The sequence below is a fragment of the Trachemys scripta genome, chromosome 10 (genome assembly GCF_013100865.1).
Source record: "Trachemys scripta elegans isolate TJP31775 chromosome 10, CAS_Tse_1.0, whole genome shotgun sequence".
Taxonomy (NCBI): Eukaryota; Metazoa; Chordata; order Testudines; family Emydidae; genus Trachemys; species Trachemys scripta.
The window spans coordinates 80,622,505-80,642,345 of record NC_048307.1 but is presented as its reverse complement, the minus strand read 5'-3'; the positions used below and the strand labels follow the sequence as shown (position 1 = coordinate 80,642,345).

General features: G+C 44.3%; 1 protein-coding gene and 1 long non-coding RNA gene across 4 annotated transcripts in view; one reads left to right on the top strand and one right to left on the bottom strand.

Moving 5' to 3' along the window:
• Positions 1-12,528, bottom strand: part of SMAD6 (SMAD family member 6) — a 71,166-nt gene extending 58,638 nt beyond the window's left edge. The window contains exons 1-3 of one of the 2 annotated variants that reach the window (XM_034782969.1): positions 10,931-12,526; positions 5,153-5,209; positions 2,477-2,554 (exon numbers count right to left, since the gene is read on the bottom strand). In XM_034782969.1, the coding sequence (XP_034638860.1) occupies positions 2,477-2,554; positions 5,153-5,209; positions 10,931-11,735 (940 nt within the window). In that variant the 5' untranslated portion in view covers positions 11,736-12,526. Of the gene's footprint in view, positions 1-2,476; positions 2,555-5,152; positions 5,210-10,930 lie in introns of both variants that reach the window. The other variant, XM_034782970.1, reaches the window with a different exon arrangement.
• Positions 12,529-12,705: 177 nt separating this feature from the next.
• On the top strand, positions 12,706-19,424 carry LOC117883573. Of its 2 annotated transcripts, none has more exons than XR_004647321.1 (3): positions 12,706-12,978; positions 18,648-18,830; positions 19,043-19,424. It is a non-coding gene; the product is annotated as an uncharacterized LOC117883573 (long non-coding RNA). The 2 variants fall into 2 exon arrangements; XR_004647322.1 differs by lacking the exon at positions 12,706-12,978 and adding an exon at positions 13,678-14,290.
• The last annotated feature ends 417 nt before the right edge of the window (positions 19,425-19,841 follow it).

The window sequence follows — 19,841 nt, the reverse complement described above, 5'->3', positions numbered from 1 at the left end:
TGGTGATCAAAGCTAAAGTAAAAAAATAGTAGTGGCTTGATGCTAGATCCAAAGTTTTCTTATTTTTGGAACAGGAGTTAAATGCACACTTCAGTTTCTTAGATACACGGAGAAGGCACGGCAGACATAAGTTTTATATATCATTGCATATATGTAAGCTGCACCATAAACTAAACAGAACAAAATATGGCACTTACATTGTTCTAAGTTACGTTTTTCACTTCCTGGTTGACAACACGCATGGGTTAACTTCAATGAAACTCTTATCCTCTATCTGTGATCATGGCCACTGGGAGAAAATAAATCACCTAGCCCCAGACTCTTATTAAGAGTTGCACCATTTGAAACTACACAGTGGGAGAGAAGTATCCAATTTCAGTGCAACCCTGGTCACGTTATCATTATGTTGTTCAAGTAAAAGCTAAAATATCTCTTCTACTGCAGAAAACCTTCCAGACGTCCAACTCAGATAACACAGTAACTAAACCAACACCATCCATAGGAGCTCTGTTTCTAAAATTAACGGTTATTATCAAATTGCCATAAAAGCTAGGGACATCAGAAGCATTATGAACTTGTACACCGCACAAGGAATGTGTTAGAAATTGTAAACATATATTTATTACAATGAAACTCAAAACAATCCCAACTCCCCGCTCTCAAGTTTTCCCCTGCTATGGACAATTGACAACAGGCACATTGGATTCAGTATGTCAAAACACCAAGATGTATTCAACTGTACCAAAAGAATCCTAAAGGGCAATGAAAATGAAAAATATATAAGGGAGACGTGCTCTACCAACACCATGTACCTCTTCAAAATGCCATGTGGTATGGAACTATTTAAACGGCCTAAGAAATACATCGCTCTCCCAAAGCTTGTGATAAACTCTTTGACAAGATAAAAGGAGTAGGGCGAAGAGGCAGTCTCCTGACATTATTATACAGGCAACAGCACCTCAACTGATATTTTGATTATTCAATCCTCTAGGGGGAGCCACAATTCTCTGATGATCTTTAAGCAGGTCTGTCATCCCAATAACCAGCAAAAGCGGGATTAGGAAAACAAAGAGACAAGAAAGCTCATACCTTTTGGTGTATTTAAAAACTGAGCCTTGCCAACCTGAGCTAGCCTTGTCACTGAATGAAACAAACAAGACTAATCTCGAATACTGCACTACATGTGAGCGGCATTAACAGCCACTACCAAAACTAATTAAAAGTAGCTGTATCTTTCAGATATGTAATTGTTCAGATGTGATAAAACAGTACTAACTAGGCAAAGGAGCCATAAGGACTAGCGCAGCAGCTCCCAGGCTTTATTGGTTCATGAACCACTGTTTTAAAAACTGCTGTGAATGGATGGAACATCAAGCTCACGTATCATTATGGTTTGGGAACACCTGCACTAGAGGATATACCACATAGGGCAATCACAGGCTGGCCAAGGAATGGGCAAGTTGACCTAACAGACATGAATTCTATGATTCTGTGAACTGTTACAAAAGAACACTCAAAGGACGCTCACTTCGTCAGTGCATGTGCCATTGGTAGAACATGAAAGGTTCACCAGCCATTCCGCCAACATTTTATCCCTGTTGTCTGAGGTTCACCATCAACTGTAATACGTCATCGTTGGCATAAAAACTAGGTCTGAGCCTGTGAACAGTGCTCTCCCACCCCAAATGTACAAGCTGAAAGAATAGTTCGGCCCGCCACGCCGCTGCAGTAAGTGGAGTTACACCAGGGATGAATTACATGGAATTGCACCCTAGTTCCTGTCCAAAGCAGCTTACAATCTAAGTCTCCAAGCCTACAAGTCTTGCCAGCAAGTCAACCTCTCGGCCTATGGCCTACGTGAAGCCCTGTTAAAATCAATGAGGTTCCATACAGATGGTGGGGAGCCAATTCCAGAAGAATGGCCTATGGGCCTGATTTTGCAAACTCTTGCTCACTGGCTTCAACAGGACTGTATGGGATAGTAAATTCTGCTCACCTGAGCAAGCGTTAGCACACTAAATCCTGAAACACAACAGTTAATTCATGCTGTAAATATTCACCAGGGACAGTATAAAAAACTCCATTAAATCTGAACTGCCCGCTCATTCTTTTTATTATAAAATATCTGGCACTTAGAGACCATTCTTAACTCCCCCTCCTGTGTCAAGGTTTGAGTAGGATCTTTTAACAGTGGGTGATTTTATCACCCTCCAGAGTAGGAATGGAGTTCCTGCCCTAACTCCAAATCTCCTTGCTTTTCCAAGCGTGCATCAGACAATTAACATTTTAATACAGCTTGGAGTTTGCGAATAGCTCTATTCAACCAACCAACTTGAACAGCCCCTTCAATTTTTTTCTGTTTTCCCTGAGAATCTCATGTACAGAACTACATTTAATTCTGCTTTTCTGCTAAAACCAGCAAGTACAGCTCCAACACAATAACCATTCAACTGCTGATGTGTTAACGTCTGCCAACCTGAGAATTCTCCCGGGGTGGTGTTTGGTGAGTTAGTAGCCTCTGTTTCAGTGTAAGACAACGTGGAATCTGATAGATCTGGAAAACAGAAGGAGAACATTTAGTACTTTTGGGCCACAAGCGCTGTGCACCCGCTCACGGACATACTGTGCCACTTTGCCTGCCCACACCTTCCAGAGTGAAACTACTGCTGACCCAGGGCGGAAAGTAAGTGCTTTACTTCTCTTCTCTGACAGGCAAAAATGAAAAGTTTCAATTGCTTCGACCACAAAAATAACTACAGTTCAGTTGATTAAACAAGTAGAAACTTGGTGCGTACTGGATAAAGTTACGTTAAGCCTCTAAACAATTCATAGTTACTATACTTAATTATCACCATTAAAATTCTTGAAGCTGTTTATTCTTGCTTCTTTCCTTCCTTCCTCTTTGCTGAAGCTAAGGAAACTTTGTTTTAACAAGTTAAGAGTCCTTGTTATTCTCTCTTGCTTACCCCTTTAATTAAGCGCTCAAATGTTTGCTCACAGATTATTTTTTCAGTCAAATAAACCCATGAAGTACATCTCACTGTTTTCCATACCTGCAGCACAAGTAGCTTCTAAAAGGAATTAATTTTGAGCTTATTTTTCTTATGTAATGTGAGCTTAGACGACCAGTCCTTTCATTTTCCGGGACACTCTTATGGCTGGACCTCTGGTGTGACCCATTAGCCATGACGCATACTATCCTCAACTGCAAAAAACACTGTGAGTTACTTCTCTGGGTGAGGTTGTGCCTTTCAGCAAGGGGTGGCAAATGCACTGCACCACCCCAAGTGTAGTCCCAGGAAGCACTGTGACTCAAACACCCCGCCAGGACACAGCTCCCTCCCGAATTCCCTTGCTCTGGGGGGTTAGTAATTTGCTGCTGGCCCAGACCATCAGCGAATTATGAAACTTCCCACCAGCTCAGCTGACACTGCCCACCCCTCCCTGCCTACCTGCTCCAGGATGTAGAGTAGTGGTGGGCATCCTGCGGCCCCTCAGGATAATCCGCTGGCGGGCCGTGTGCGGCCTGTGGGCTGCAGGTTGCCCACCACTGATGTAGAGAGTACCAGGCACACAACACCCATGGGTTCCTGCACAGCCTGGCCCAAGGTCTGAATAGCCTGCACAAAGGGTGTAAAGGAAGTTCTCCTTTCCCATTAGGCCTCTGCATAGTTGCACTGTGCACGCCATGGTCCAGCCTTTGGCTTCTGTTGGGATTTTTTTGGTTGCTCAGTTTTCTTGTTAGCTTGTTCTGGGGTCTTTAGAAAAGATCAAAGGCGCCATTTTGAAATCTTTACTCGGTCCTTTGGGTCTGACTCTACCTCCTGTATGACCCCACAATTCCCAGTCTGGTGTTCCTGGGTGCACCTCTCCAAATCCCTTTGAGACCTCAGAGTAATGTATTTGCCAAGTGTGTCCTTATCTATTTGGCAAATACTGAATGTTTCCTCATCCCACCTGCTCTGTGATTCTAACAGCTCTGTGATGAACATGTCTCTCTCTCTGTGTACTTCCTCTTTTGTGAACCAGCATTACTGACCATGGGAGAACTGGAGAAGTAAGATACCACTCAAAGTGACTATCACTGGAAAAATCTGGCCCATTGCCTACAGAGTCTCTCAAAAAAAACACATCAAACTTCCCCCCTTTGAGGTGCACTTGTTACTTCCTATTTACCTGGATACCGTGAAAGCCAGGGCAGAATTTGGCACAGCGTCTACTAAGGGAATATATGCTTTGGAAGGCATTCGCTATTGAATTTTGCCAATTTTAAAGTAGGTCACATTTTATGCTTCACTGTGACCAGATTTATTTCAATTATACTTTTAAAAGTCGGAATAATTCATTGGAAAAAATTAAATTCCATTCAAATGTTTTACAGTATGGAGCTTAAAGAGCTCGTGTCTCAGTTTAATAAACACTATACTAATAATGCTTAGCTCTTACGTAGCACTCTTCGTCTTGAGATCTTAAAGAACTTTACAGTGAAAGTATAATCTTCCCTATTTTACAGGGTGATAGGCCCCAGGTGAGAGAAGCAGGACAGTTACAGAGCTGGGGATAAAGTATCAGAGGGGTAGCCGTGTTAGTCTGGATCTGTAGAAAGCAACAGAGGGTCCTGTGGCACCTTTAAAACTAACAGAAGTATTGGGAGCATAAGCTTTCGTGGGTAAGAACCTCACTTCTTCAGATGCAAGTAATGGAAATTTCCAGAGGCAGATATAAATCAGTATGGAGAGCTGGGGATAGATCCCAGGAGTTCTGACCCCCACTCCAGTCTGCAATTCAATCTAGTATCCAATAAAAAAATTAAGTCTGATAACCAGTCATTACATCTTCATTAATAATTACAGTGTTTCACCTGAATGCAGATTATTCTGAAAAATACAGATGTAGCAAAGAATGTGTGTTAATATATAAAACCATTGGTAATAAAGATATGATCAAAAACATACAGATTATTTTATTTTTATTCATGTATTTCTGATAACTTGTCAGCTGATGCTTGTTCAGAATTAGTGATGACCTCCACGTTCCTACATTTTGACATTTGCCTGACACACCAGGCTGGAAATGACCCCAGTAGAAAACAATACAACATTTTGGTTATGAATTGTGAATGTCCTAGAGTTTGTAAAGAGAAAATACTTACCCAGTGGCTTTTGCTCGTCATGAGGAGACAGCCGAGAATAAGGAGGCGGGGGAGACTCTGGAAAAACAAGACCTCATATTAGTGCTATATCAGGTTAAAAGTTCAAACCCTCAAGTTTTCCCTCCTAGGAAGTAATATTTTGGTGGTAAGGTAAATCTCCATTCATAACATGGCAGAAAAGTCATATGCAAATAACTCTTGGCCAAGATATTTCAAAAGCAGCTGGTGATTTTTGGTGCCCAATTTAACACACCTGTAAGGGGTTTCCAAAAGCGCTGAGCACCCACCCTCTGGAAATCAGGCTTCTTTAGGTTAGGGCATCTCCAAAAATCCAGTTACCCAAAATCATCAGTCCCTTTTGAAAAACTTGGCTTTTATCAACTGGTCATCTGTCTAAAAGAGTCCTGTTTCAAAACATAAACATGGGTTTAACAAGAATTCGCTGGATATTGTGTCAAAGAGTAAGAAACTGCATAGCATAAATAAAAAGACACTATCTTAGGACATAAAAGAAAACATTATGATCCAGATTCTGATCTCATTCACACCAACGTAAATCCAGTAAACAATGAGGTCACAAAGTTTGCAGATAATACAAAATTACTCGAGATAGTTAGGTCCAAAGCAGACTGCAAAGAATTACAAAGGGATCTCATAAAACTGAGTGACTGGGGCAACAAAATGGCAGATGAAATTCAGTGTTGATAAATGCAAAGTAATGCACATTGGAAAACATAATCCCAACTATACAGACAAAAGGATGGTGTTTAAACTAGGTGTTACCGCTCAAGAAAGATCTTGGCGTGATTGTGGGTAGTTCTCTGGAAACATCCACTCAATGTGCAGCAGCAATCAAAAAAGCGAACAGAATGTGAGGAACCATTAGGAAGGGGATAGAAAATATCATAATGACATTATATAAATCCATGGTACATCCACCCCTTGAATACTGCGTGCAGTTCTGGTCAATCCATCTCAAAAAATATATCAGAATTGGAAAAGGTACAGAGATGGGCAACAAAAATGATTAGGGGTATGGAACAGCATCCATTGGAGGATTAAAAAGACTGGCACTGTTCAGCTTAGAAAAGAGAAGTCTAATGGGGGATATGATTGAAATTTATAAAATCATGAATGGTGAGGAGAAACTGGGTGTTATTTACCCATTCACACAACACAAGAATTAGGGGGTCACCCAACTAAATTAATAGAGAGCAGGTTTAAAAACAAAGTAAGTTTTTCTTCACATGATGCACAGTCAACCTGTGGGACTCATTGCCGATGTTGTGACTATCGAAAGTATAACTGGGTTCACAAAAGAATTAGATAAGTTCACAGAGGTCCATTAATGGCTATCAGCCAAGATAGTCAGGGACACAGTCTCATGCTCTAGGTGTCCCTAAACCTCTGACTGCCAGAAGCTTGGACTGCATGACAGGGGATGGATCACTTGATAAACTGACCCACCAGGGCCATTCTTATGTTCTTTCTTTTTTTTTGTTATATAAATTTGCTTTCAAGAATGTAACATTCTAAAAAGTGAGAGCCAAGTGCTATTGGCAGGGTCATATCAGTTAATTCCTGTTAAGCAGAAATTCCCACTGGCTTCAATGAGGAGTTCTGCTTAAAATTCAATGGCCTAATGTGGCCCCCAGATTATTGAGATTAGCGTGTGTTCTTCAGTTTTCTACAGTGACCTGAAAACAAACGGATTTGGCAACACGACCCCCTAACCTATCTGCAGTTCAGTTTGGATTACTTTATTAAAAATAACCTCAATCTCCACCGTGTGATGGTTTTGATTTGGACTGCAGTCATTTACTGCTTCTGCAGAAAGGAAAGGTCCTACATCTTGAAATGAGCATCAGTAACCATAATAAAACAAGAGCACACAATTCTCTTACTCTGCTCCAGTGCCCAGGATCTGCACAGCCAGGACCACTTTCTTCCAAGTATTTAAGAGCCTCAAAGAACAAAAAAAAGTAGCCAACATTCCAGATTGTGGTGATTCTAAAGGAATGGGATCTAATTGCATTAGTTGTGTCTGCCAAATGTACTTCTTATATTCTAAAAACAAACCTATCGCTGCACTAGATTTCCTCTGTCACAGCACAGACAGCATTTTCACACCCTTCTGCTAGTTACACACTGTAAACCTTGTGTATACGATGTGAACACACACATCAGAATCCAGAGTAGGCAGACAGACATGTTTGAAGAAAGGGCATCAAGGCCAGATCCAACTCTTACTGATTCTCATTTCCAGATTGCCCTCAATGGGAGCAAAATCCAGCCTCAAGTGGGTGGGTCCCAACACAAATTGGCAGTATGAAAATGATAAAAAGACCGTTAAGAGCTGTGCTGTTTCTTTGAGGTTTTAATTCTACATTGTTTGGAAAGCTTTTACATAAAAAAGGAACTTGTAAATTTCTACAGATGTAGCCTTCTCTAAGGTAAATGTAAATGCACATCTGCTACAATTAAAATGTGATTTCATGTTCAGGCACCTAATAATCTTCTGGGGAAAGAACTGCATTAGTTCTCTGCATAAAATACAGTCATTTCTTACCAAAAAATGGCACAGAGCGAAACAGGATTTCTGCTTGCAAAATAAATAAATAAAATAAAACTCTTCCCAAGAAAAAGTAACATTAACATGATATTTAATGTCCTTCCGGATTTCTGTTCATAACAAACTAAAACAGCGTTTATGCATGAGCTAATGAACCTCAAGAAACTTCAGACTACGTGAAAGTTGAGAATTTTCTTTGGTCAGGACTTTCCATCTTGGAATCTCTTTCATTCTTCTATTCTCACCCTGTATTTTTACACAGAAAATGGATAACTAACCTCCATTATTTAGGGTGGGCTATTTGGTTCACTCTGCCAGGTTTTTTTTGCACTAAAACAGCTATCACAAAGGAGTATGTTCTTTCCCCCACCCATAAAGGCTAAACTGGCTGGAAGAAGTTAAAAAAGGGGTCACTGCAGCTTTAAGAAAGGCAGCAGTAATTGCCTAGATCCCCAGTCAGTCAGATAAACAGCTAGTCAGACTGGCGCCAGCAATATGCAAACTGCATATTATCACCACTTCTTCACCTAAATAGCAGAGGGGGACCCTCCTTAGGAAAAAAGGGCTTTTTAAGTACAACTTGAAACTGATCTCAATTCAAAGGGGATAATGCCGGACCAAATAAAAGAAAAGTTTTTGTCTGTTTAATGCCTGTATTCTTTGCTTCAGCAAACCCATGTTTTTCCAGGCTGCCTTCTAAAGTCACTTAAAAGTTGTGTCTCCTTCAGTGTGATTTAGATAATAGTAATTTTGTGACTATAATTACAGCAAAATAACAAATGGGGAAGCAAAGAGACTGGGGTTTATTCCTAGATCATGGAGCTTTTGGGAGACAGGGCTTTAAAAACATCAGTTGTATTCGTGATGACAGTATTTCTTAAAATGTCCATCCACAGATATGAAACATGTCTATGATCTGTTGGGTTAAAGGTAGACACCTTTTAAATGAGTACAGACCTCTCCAAAGCACTGATCTCAGCAAATACACGGCTCTGGAAGTTTTCCTGCTGTCTCAAAATAGGAGGCAAAGACCGGGGGGAGTGCCACTCTTTCTGGTGTCTTTTCAAAAGCATGTTTGGAGAAGGAGCCCAAGGAAAAGTCCAGTTTGTCTCCCTCAATGACAGAAACTACACCGAGCCTTATCAAGCCACGCATCGATGAGTGCCAGCTATGTGCACAATGCAACCAGAGCCCAGCCGCCTTCTGAAAGAGGGGCTGCTGGCTCCCTTTGGGGAGGGCTAGCTCGAAAGGGGGTGACTGGAAGGGGGTATGAGACTTTCTTCAGCTCTGGGAGCCTTCGGCCTCTTTGATCTTCCCCCCTGGTTTATAAACCCCTCATCCTCACACAGGCAAACTCCAGTGGAGGGGCTTAATTCATTCCGGGGAGCTGCCTGGCCGGCTGTGTAATGCCTACAAGTGAACAGCAAACTGAGTAGATTAAAGCTACCAACTCACCATGGGCTTTGCCTCGTGTAGGGTCTATTGCCCCAACTGGCTGCTACCTCTCCCTCCCTGCCTAAACCCACACACGTGCTACTGGGACAGTTGTGGCCCCTGGGGGACAAAAACAACAGACCTCAGCAAGTAGGCAGACCAGCACCAGGAGAGCAGGTGAAATGGGTCTCAGCCAAGATACCAGGGCAATAGAGCTTGCCAGGTTTGCCCCATGCCACCAGCACTCACTTGCCTGTTATCATGTGGCTTGTGCAGACCAGCAGGGTGCAAGGGGGGCTGGGGCTGAGACCTACTACTGGGGACCTGGATGGCTTCTGTGGATCTCACAATGTTATCAGCAGCAATTGAGAGCAGCCTTCTTCCTCCCTCTGCACTAGTGCCTCCTACTGGCCTTTGCACAATGGGAAAGAAGCGCCCCTGCCAGACTAAAAGGGAGACAGAGGCTGCGGGGGGGGGTGGTGTCTCTGCTGGGTTGCCTGAAAATGCACACTGAGGCATTCTCAAACTTCTTGAATGGGTGGAAAAATACGATTCATAACATCAACTGGCTGGCTGCGTATTAAGAGTGTTTCCTTGACTCCAGTTGGAAACAATGGTGCAATTCATAGACTACACCAAAGCGGTGAAAATCAGGAGGAAGTTCAGACCTGGCGTACAGACGTCGGTACAACATATTATGCACACGGGACAAGGTTCTGCACCTTCCTAAAATCCACTCCAGCAGGGCTAGGGCTAAACAGCTACACAGAAAGTGTGAAGGCGTTTAACTGCAAGAGGTTTGGAGATCCCACACCAGCCACTGCTCTGTTGAACACTATCCCAGCTAAATTTCAACACAGTCTTCTAAAACATATGTGATGGGCTACTGATACAAGCAAACAGCATTATATCTTAAACCTAAATCAGGGTACACAAATCATCTTAATTAAAACAGAAAATAATGCTCCTGGTGTTGCTAGAACTAAAATATTCCTTCCCAGTTTAGTTTTGGTTGTTTGTTTTAAACACCTAACTCGCCGATCATAGCATCTTCCCCTTTTATGACTAAAAAAAACCTCTGGGGATGAATAGTTCCTGATGGCTGCCTACACAGAAAACTACAATCTAATCCAAAAAGGGTACTGAAATATGAGCAAAAAAGTGGTGTTGCCAATTTTCTTGGCTTTAGGGCTTTGGGCTTGTGTAGGCCTTTATGCATCTTTGCATCTTCCCCTTAACTCTCAAGCCTAGATCTGGTTAGATCCTTAAAGCCCCAGTGACAGGCATTTTTGATAGAGGTATCACATTCAAGGGCTAGTTATTGCGGTTAATCGGATGCAGATCTGACAGATTTTGCTCCTGGTTAAAACAAAAAATCCTGCAAAGAATCGTACTTGGGGGTGGGGGAAGAAGAGGACAGACCAAAATAAAAACTGACCCAGCCCTAGCCAGCCCGCCAGGTGCACCTGGGTTGGCCAACCATCTGTATTCAAACGTACATCGTACGTAGCCATTAAACCAAGCAGGGACTTTAGAGGAGGGCTCCCCAACACCTGGCTTAGAAGTCGGGCTAATCTCCGTGCCACCCCCGCTGGACGGGGCGCGATCTCTGCTCTCGGGCTGGGGGACTGGCATGCTTAGGGCTCCCAGACCGGGGTGGGTGTGAAACCACCCAGCGCCCCGTCTCCCCTAGGCGGGAGGTCTCTGCGCACCCCCGCTCCCCCCAAGGGAGACCCCCCCCCATCCCAGACCTCGGAGGGGCCGCTCCTTACCTGGCCCACAGAGCCTGCTGAAGTGGTAGGGGTTGCAGCAGACCGTGGGGCTGTCGGCCAGCCCGAAGCTCTGGCACTCGCACAGCGGTTTCAGCTCCGCCGGGTGCTGCAGGTCCGGCCAGCGGAACAACTTGCCCAGGAGCAGCTGCGGGGGCGCCGCCTGGCCCCCCAGACGCAGCTCGCTGCGGGAGACCAGGACGCAGCCGCTGGGCATCCCCCCGCGGGACTCCACCGCCTCCACCAGGCTGTCCAGCGACCTCTCCTTCAGCCGCTTCAGCAGCGAGTAGGTGACGGACTTGAGCTCCTGCTCCAGCAGCAGGAGCCGGGACCGGGCCTCCCGGCTGCGGGGCTCCGGGGGGGCTCGCAGCGGGAAGTCGCCAGACCGCAGCTCCCTGTCCCGGGAGGAGGCGCCCGCGGGCCTGGGGCTGCCCGGCTCCCGCTCCTTGAAGAGGCAGCAAGTCACTGTTTTGCATTCGCTCTCCTGTGCCCACCACGGGCTCTCCTCTTCCCCGTCCTCCTCCTGCTGCTGCCCGGGGCCGCCCCGGGGCCCATCCCGCTCCGCCATGGGGCTCCCCCTGCCCTCCTGGCCCGGCTCCCAGGCGCACAGCTCCGCTGGGTCCCTCGCCAGGTTGCGGGTTACCGTGCGGATTTCCGAGGAGGGGTTTTTCTCCGGGGTTTTGCTGCGGCTGGTGCCCCCACCGTGGTCATGGCTTTGCCTGGAGCTCCCATCTGCCCCTTCCCTGTCCGGGATGACACGGCTTCTCCAAAGTCGCCGCACAAGACCTGAGCGTTTGGACCTGAACATACGACAGCTCGGAGCTGGTAATTTCGGGGGTTGGGGGGGTTGGATTTTTATTTGATGCCCGCTCCTTCCCCGGCGCAAGCCCCGCGATCGCCACCACGCATGGAGCGGCGGCCCCTCGCAGCGCCGTGCAAAAGCCTTGCACAGCTAATCGCCGATAGATTGCAACAAGGCTGCAACATGAGGGAGACTGCGGGGAGGGGAGGAAGAAAGGGCCGAGAAGGCGCCGCGGGGGGCTACATCGACACACACTGGGGGTCGCCTGCCAACGCTCCTTTGCAGCGGCTGACCCGGGAAACGCTCAGGAGATGCCCTACATTGACTAGCAATTTACAGCCCAAGATAAAGCAGCGAGAGGGGTCACAGGCAAACGCGGCTGCTGCTTCGCAAACACAAATCCTGCCTTGCAAACTAGCCCCATCAACTGCGTTTCTTTGCCATTAAAACAGTGAAAGGGGGGAGGTGGCAAATCCGAAACGGCGGTTCTGGATCAGTAAACTTGCACCAGGTCCTAGCCTTGGAGTTGTTTCCCTTTAAAAAAAAAATGCCACGCACGTTTCAACACATGAATGGAAATTGTAAATATCCCGGAGAGAGCTGCTGGAAATCCTTAATTAAGGAAAACAAAACACACAAAAAATCCAATCCACTATCCTGCACGTTGGAGCGCCTGGAATATATGGTCCTGGAGCAGCCCCCACCCCAAAAAAGTGACTTCTGCTTGCTCTGTTGCGATGGGATCTGTTTAAACAGCACTGTGCCTTTCTTTCTTTCCCCTTCTCCCTCTCTCTCTCTCGCTCTCTCTTTCTCTCTCTCGCTCTCTCTTTCTCTCTCTCTTTTTTGTTCTTCTAAAACACACACAGGGCCCCCTAGGAGAGAACTGGACTCATTGGCTGCCTCCCATCATGTGCCAGTCTAGACACTTTGGCGGCTCTCTGTGCACTGATTGTTGCGCAAACAAGGTTTCAAGTTTCTTAACTCTTAAAGGAAAACACGTCCCTTGCAAAGGCGCAGGCACGGGGGAAGGGTTTGTGGGGGCATGTTCGTTCCCCGGCGGCGTGACAGCCCGCCAGCCCCTTCACACACACCCTGATCGTTTGCTAAAAGATGGACCCCGAGCAAAAATGTTAGGCAAAATTTGGGGATCCAAAAAAAAGGGCTTGCAGGTGGAGGGAAAACTCTTCAGCTGAACTCTGGTGTCAGGAGTAACGTGCGGTGTGTGGCGCATCTGGTCTTGTTTCAGCTGGTAAATGCGAAGTCATATTTATAGCATCCACAACCCCTCATTTTTTAATTGTATAAAAAGCAGTGCCTTGCACATGCCATCCTTAATCACTGGCGGCTGAAGAAGACTTTGATCTTGCTTGGCAAAGGCAGGAGGATAATGCATGGGCATGGACCAACAGCGAATCCCCACTGAACTAACCATCACTGCAAGGGGGGGAGAAAATACGTGTCTTTTCATGCTTTGACGACCCAGGAAGTGAGCCCCCTCTTTGCAGAACAGCTAAGCCACTTTTTAGCTTAAACAAAAAGTACCTCTGTTAAAATGTTTTCTGTTCCTGCTGGATACACATGTATTTCCAAGAAGTGCTTCCCAGGGACACCGTTGAGTTATGAGGCTGCTTTTTATTGATGTTCTAAACAGTAACTAAGGGTACATCTACACTACAGCAGGGAGTCGATTTAAGATACGCAAATTCAGCTACGTGAATAGCGTAGCTGAATTCGACGTATTGCAGCCGACTTACCCCGTTGTGAGGACGGCGGCAAAATCGACTTCTGCCGCTTTTTGTCGGCGGCGCTTACTACCACCTCCGCTGGTGGAGTTAGAGCGCCGATTTGGGGATCGATTGTCGCGTCCCGACGGGACGCGATAAATCGATCCCCGAGAGGTCGATTTCTACCCGCCGATTCAGGCGGGTAGTATAGACCAGACCTCAGACACAACCTTCAGGTCTTTTGTTTAGGTTTTATTAATTATTGGACGTCTATGGCGGACGAAGATTATTGAAGTAACCGTGCAGGAGCAATCGTTCTGCAATTCATCACCAAGCCTTTAATTGTCAATTTCACTTTGACCCAGTCATGTAACATTTCACTTGAAATAACTTTCTGTTTAACATTAATTTACAACCTCCCCACTAGGGTGGCGGGGTTTGTTTTTTTTTTCCAATTGGCCTTTTTGTTTTCTGGTTTAAGCTGCTGCGCCGTTTTACAATTACACTAGGAAAACTAGGTCAGGAAAGCATGTCTAAACTATGAATGTTCTAGCTCGAAGTTCAGCACATGAAGAGTTAATGTAGTTTCCTCCACTGGAGTCAGTGAGACTGGGACACACCTCCTGGATGTATTAACTTGTTCAGGGTGGCAAAAGTTCAGGCTTGTAAAGTCACGATTGGCTCTCAGCAGAAATGTGCCTCGCCCCTTAAATACTGATTGGTTGGGCTAGTGAACTAGAGCAACCTACTTTATATCACAGATTGTCACTGAATGAAAGAAATTCCGTTATCGTCATTGGTCCTCAGCGGTATTTATGCATCATGCACCTTATGGTGGTTAGTATATTATGGTATAATGTATAGGAACTTGAAATAAAAAAAAGCAATCCATGATCTTAGCATGCACCAGCACAAGCCTTTGCATTTGGGGTTGTTCCTGTTTATAATCTGCTCCAGAGTAGATTTAATTTGTTACTTGCTAGTTTGGCCTCAGAACCTGTAGCTCTCAGCATTTATTACTCTAGCTTTAGTTCTTGGCAGTTTGACTACCTCACTCAGGAATGACAGGTTTCAGAGTAGCAGCCGTGTTAGTCTGTGTCCGCAAAAAGAACAGGAGTACTTGTGGCACCTTAGAGACTAACAAATTTATTAGAGCATAAGCTTTTGTGGACTACAGCCCACTTCTCTCACCCCGGAATTTAGGAGGCTTTGGTTTAGATCTTGGATGTTACAGATCTGTGAACAGTGTCTCTAGTTTAATTATGGCAAATTTGTTAGTCTCTAAGGTGCCACAAGTACTCCTGTTCTTTTTGCGGATACAGACTAACACGGCTGCTACTCTGAAATCTAGTTTAATTAGAATGCCCAGATCCCAAGTGCCAGAGGCACCAAATAAAACGACCATGAATATTGGGTTAAAAAATACTAGTGGGAGATTAATTATTAGCTGGCAGCAAATTTAATTATTCAGATGACACCCTATATTATGAGCACTTCAGCAGGTTGTGTGTACGTTTCTCTATCACATCACAACAATGAAGCTGTATTACAATGACAGTCCACTAGAGGGAGGCTCGGGCAGCTCATAGCTGTGATGTTTTTGTTAAACACTTGAAACAACGTTTTCTGGGGCAGAGAAATTGATTTATTCCGCCCATTAATAGGTTAGAGTTTGTTAAAAGTAGCAGCAGCTTTCTCCTGCTAGGAACATAATATTTGGCGTGAAACTGAGTGGCTAACAAACGTGCTTTCCTGAACTTATTATCTCAGGACTAAAAAAGTTTATTGAAAACTAGATGGGCTTATTATAGTTAAAATATGACTTATAATTTGTATGACCTTTCCAATCACATTGAATTTCACTTTTAAGTGGCAACCGACCTTTTGGGGAGATTTCTGAGTGATACTGCAAACCTGCCGCTTATTAAATGTTACCTTCATTGTACAACATTTTTTATGTTTACCTTGCCAGGAAGGGACATGTATAAAAATGTTCAAATATCAAGGGAGAGGCTGCTACGGTAAGATAACTTTGCTCTGGTCGTGAACACCTGCTTGAATGATGTTCGCAATGTAACTCTCTCATAACACAGTATTCTAAAGGGGCACAGACATTGTGAAAGGTCGCTCTTGACTAGCAGGAGACCCTTCCAAACTCCTTGCCAAACATTTTTTATTGTGCAAGAGGTAGTAAAAGAGTTCTCGACACGTCATTTTTCTGTGCTTTTACCTGCTCAATTCCCCTTTCTCTGTTCATTCTCAAACATCAAAACAAGGTCGTTTTGCAGCTAAGGATGGAGGTTTTTCACAGACACAAATGCTTACCGAAATAATTGTTTGGGAAGTCAAAGCTATACAGCAGAGACAAATATAACCAACAAGTATAACAGACCCCGAGACCCTTTAATGCTGATCCTAGAACCAGTTGAATTTTTTTGATAACATACACAAACCAAACATGTTCACAATTTACCCCCATGCCACCTACCCCTCCCATTCCCAACCAGTGATTGAACTGGTCCGGACATTTTAATGAAAATGAAATTTCAATCAAAAAAATAATAAAAAATAAAATTAAAATGTTCATGATTTCTTCCCTCTCCTCTGTTTCCTGACCAACTCGAGGCAGCAGCACAGTCTTATGGGTGCAGCTCTCTGCAAGGACCCCTAGGCCTGATCTAAACACAGAGGTGCATGACTTTAACCAAAGCCGTGATTCTAAACTGATTTTGTTAAATCAGCACAACTTTGTGAGGACACTTAAACTGATTTAAAGCTGGCCTATAGCAGTTTAGCTTGCCCCTGTACAGTCCAATATAACCAATTTTAAACCAGTATTAGTGTGTCCACACAGGGGTTTGCACTGGTTTAGCTACATTTATGTATAGACAGATCCCTTTTGACTTTGGAATTCTCTTCCGCTCCATTCCAAATCAGCCCAAATGTATTGACCTGCAGGGCAAGCTCTGCAACTCTTTTTTTATTTTAGAGCGGGCTGTGGGATGGTGCTTGGAAAGTGGAGTTGCCTTTGAGAACTGAAGGAAATGGGGAGTTTGGGTTGGGTGATGTGACTTTGCTGCCAGGCTGGTGTGTGCTGGGTGGGACTTGGGGCTGTTTTGGTTTTCTGTGGTTCTGACCTGTACATTCCATTGAGGGCAGCGTGCCTAGAGCTTGGGATAAGCATCTTTTTCTGATCTTAAATCAAAATAAATGAACACATATTAAGGGCCTGTCTGCAATGGGATATGTGTTCTGCTGTAGCTACACCGAGGCAAACCTCCCACGCAGCTGTAATAGCAGGCTGGCACTGGGGCAATGGTCCTATACCATTGGCAGGCTGGCACTGGGGCAATGGTTGCATTATAGCTTCATCAGTACAGACATCCCCACTATAGACAGGCCCTTAGAGTCATAGGGCACCATGCCACCCTGGCATCAGCTGGCACTCCTCCACGTAATTTCAGTTGCTCCTGTTTACCCCAGGGGTCAATTTGGCTCCAAGTGATGAACCCTGCTATATCATTTCCATGACAAAAAATAAAATGCTACCCTCTGATTGTCATTATTTATTCTTTGTCTGACCATAGCTTCTAGGAGCCCCAGTCATGGACCCCAGTGTGCTAGGTGCTGTACACACACAGAACAAAAAGACAGTCCCTGCCCCTAAAGCGCTTACCTGACACATCTCTGATACCCAAGGCTCCAAAGGGCAGATTCCTTGACCAGTATTTTTTCAGTTTCCCAACTTACGCTTCCATGGTTTGAGAAGACAAACTAAAAAGAGGTAGAGAGGAGAATTCATCATTTCAAGTGGAAATGCTTGAAGATCCCTGTTAGCAGCTAGCTGTGTGACTGTATTATATATTGTGTGTGGAGGAAGACAGTTGTCATTGATAACTCACTGCACTTAGCCCTGTAATAAATCCACTTTGTTTCTGTTGGTCATTCCAGCACCATATTCAAACTACACTGTTGACTCATAAAATGAATATGAAGCCAGAGCGTCAATTCCATGTGTGTGCATGCACCCGGGGTCTCTCTCCAAGTGGGGAGAACACCCCACCCCTCCCCACTCAAACCTCTCTCCACCTCCGTAGGGTTTTCAGGGCTTTAGGGGGAAGAGCAGGGGATTAGCTATTCTCTGCAGTACTGTCCCCAGCAGACCCACTAGGTTTCTATGCAGAAATCCAGTTGGGAGTGAATACAGGGGATCTCATTTGAATGTTCACTCACTAGGCCTGGAAAGTATGTCATGTGACAGACCATGATAATACTAGGATGTCTCCTTGCTTAGTAGTGATTTGCAGCCTAACAATACTTTGCACTTATCTAATACTTCAAAGCAATTTACAAATATTAGCCAACGCCTCACAGAGGCCGGTAAGTATTATCCTCATTTTGCAATGGGGAATCAGGGCAGAGGTTACATGATTTGCTAAGATCACAGAGGAAGTCCGTTTCAGAGCTGCAAGCAGAATTCAGGACTTTTGAGATCCAAGGGCTGTGTTTAGACCATACCCGGCCTCTAGCTACTCAGAATTCATGCTTTTTTATAGGTCAGAACTTGACGGACTTCAATGCCTTTAAAAATTCGCCAACTCTTTTCTTTCTAATATCAGCATTGCAAACTGGTGCCCAAATTAGACCGTCACAAATGTGCAATTACTAGTGGCATCTAAATATAAAAACCTGAAATAGTACCTCATTTAAGTAACGGACCTGTTATTGTTTTGGCAAGCAAAGTATTATGCTTCTCAACAGTGTATAATCATCCTGCATGCAGTATAGCTCAAAGAACAATGGAGCCTTCAAGATAATAACTAAGGCCTGCTATCATTGTAAGCACAGGTATGCAACATAGGAGTCCCAATTTGACTAAATGTGCCATCTAGTTCTTTTTTTTTATTTCAACAAGATCACATTGTTTGGCACTCTAAAATGGAGCAGGAAAAACAGAGACCTCAATTGTACTTGTCATAATGTACATATAATTTATAATAATGTTGGTTATTAAAGGATTTTAGTAATTAATAGCGGTGTGTTATTTCTTTTGCCTCTTATAAGGGCAAACATTCTTGCGAGATGCTCTCGAGCTTGTCATATAGGTCTCATAATAAAAGCTGGATAAAGCATTAGAAGGTTTTAAAAGTTTGCCAGTTACCTAAAATGGATCCTTTTTTTATTCTGCCCACAGGTACTGTACAAGGTCAAATCCTCTAAGGCCTATAAGGACCATAAGTGGCCCCAAAGACAGGGGAATGAATCAGACTGTTTCTCCTGCCCAGAGAGAGCCAGGATGCAGATGCATTATGCGGGGAGATGGGAGACAGAGCACAGACCTGCAGAGGCCGCCACACCAGCATAAGGGGAAACTGAGGTCAAATCCTGCATATAGGGACCATTTTATTTTATTGTTTTAATAAGAAAAATAATCTGGTAATTTTCTAGATTTTATACCTTCGGTATATTTAAAAGGCTTTAAACCGAGTTAAACTAACAGATAAGAAGAGATTTAAAAATAATCTGAATAATTAACATTGACGTTTAAAAACATCCCTGTATTTTGATCTGATATTATTTGTATTGCAGTAGTCGCTGGAGGGGTGAACTCCGATCAAGCCCCATAGGCCAGGGTGCTGTATTTACATGTGGTAAGAGTCGAGACAGTCCCTGCCTCAGAGAGTTTACAGCCTCAATGGACAAGAGAGACAAAGGCTAGGAGAAAAGAAGAATTATCATCCCCCTTTGACATATGAGGAATTGAGTCACAGCCAGCTTCAGTGACTTGTAGAGTTGGTTTGAGAAATTTCCACAGAATCCTATTCCTTCAGAAGATGCGATTCCTTTGAAATCAAAGTCTTGCGAAATCGGGTTGCTTTTGCCTGAATTTTGTTTAGGAAGAAAACCAGAGGGGGAAAAAAGTTCTGACCTTGCTGAAACATCCTGGTTTGACATTTTCTGACTGGAACATTTTGATTTTTCATTTTTAAATGATTTCGTTTTGAATTGTTTAGCTTTTGTACTATATTATATAAAACAAAATTGAATCAGAACATTTCAATCATCCCCATACACAAAATGCCTGGCCTGCTGCTTCATGAGGAATTTCAAAATTCGGGGGTTCCAATTTGGAACCAAACCAAATTTAGAAATCTTGAAATTCTTCGGGAAACCGAACTTCCATTCTCTAATGACTTGCCAACGGTTCCCCAGGAAGACCCAAAGAGCTCACACCCTGCCAGCCTGTAGAATACAAACATGAAGATCAGAGGCGGGGAGGGAGACATGGAAGAGAGAAGTCATCTGTGTGTCCTGCTCCCCTTCCTTCCTGACCCTGCAGCGGTCCCTCAGCCGGGGCTCCCAGAGACTGGGGTTCATGGGATCTAGC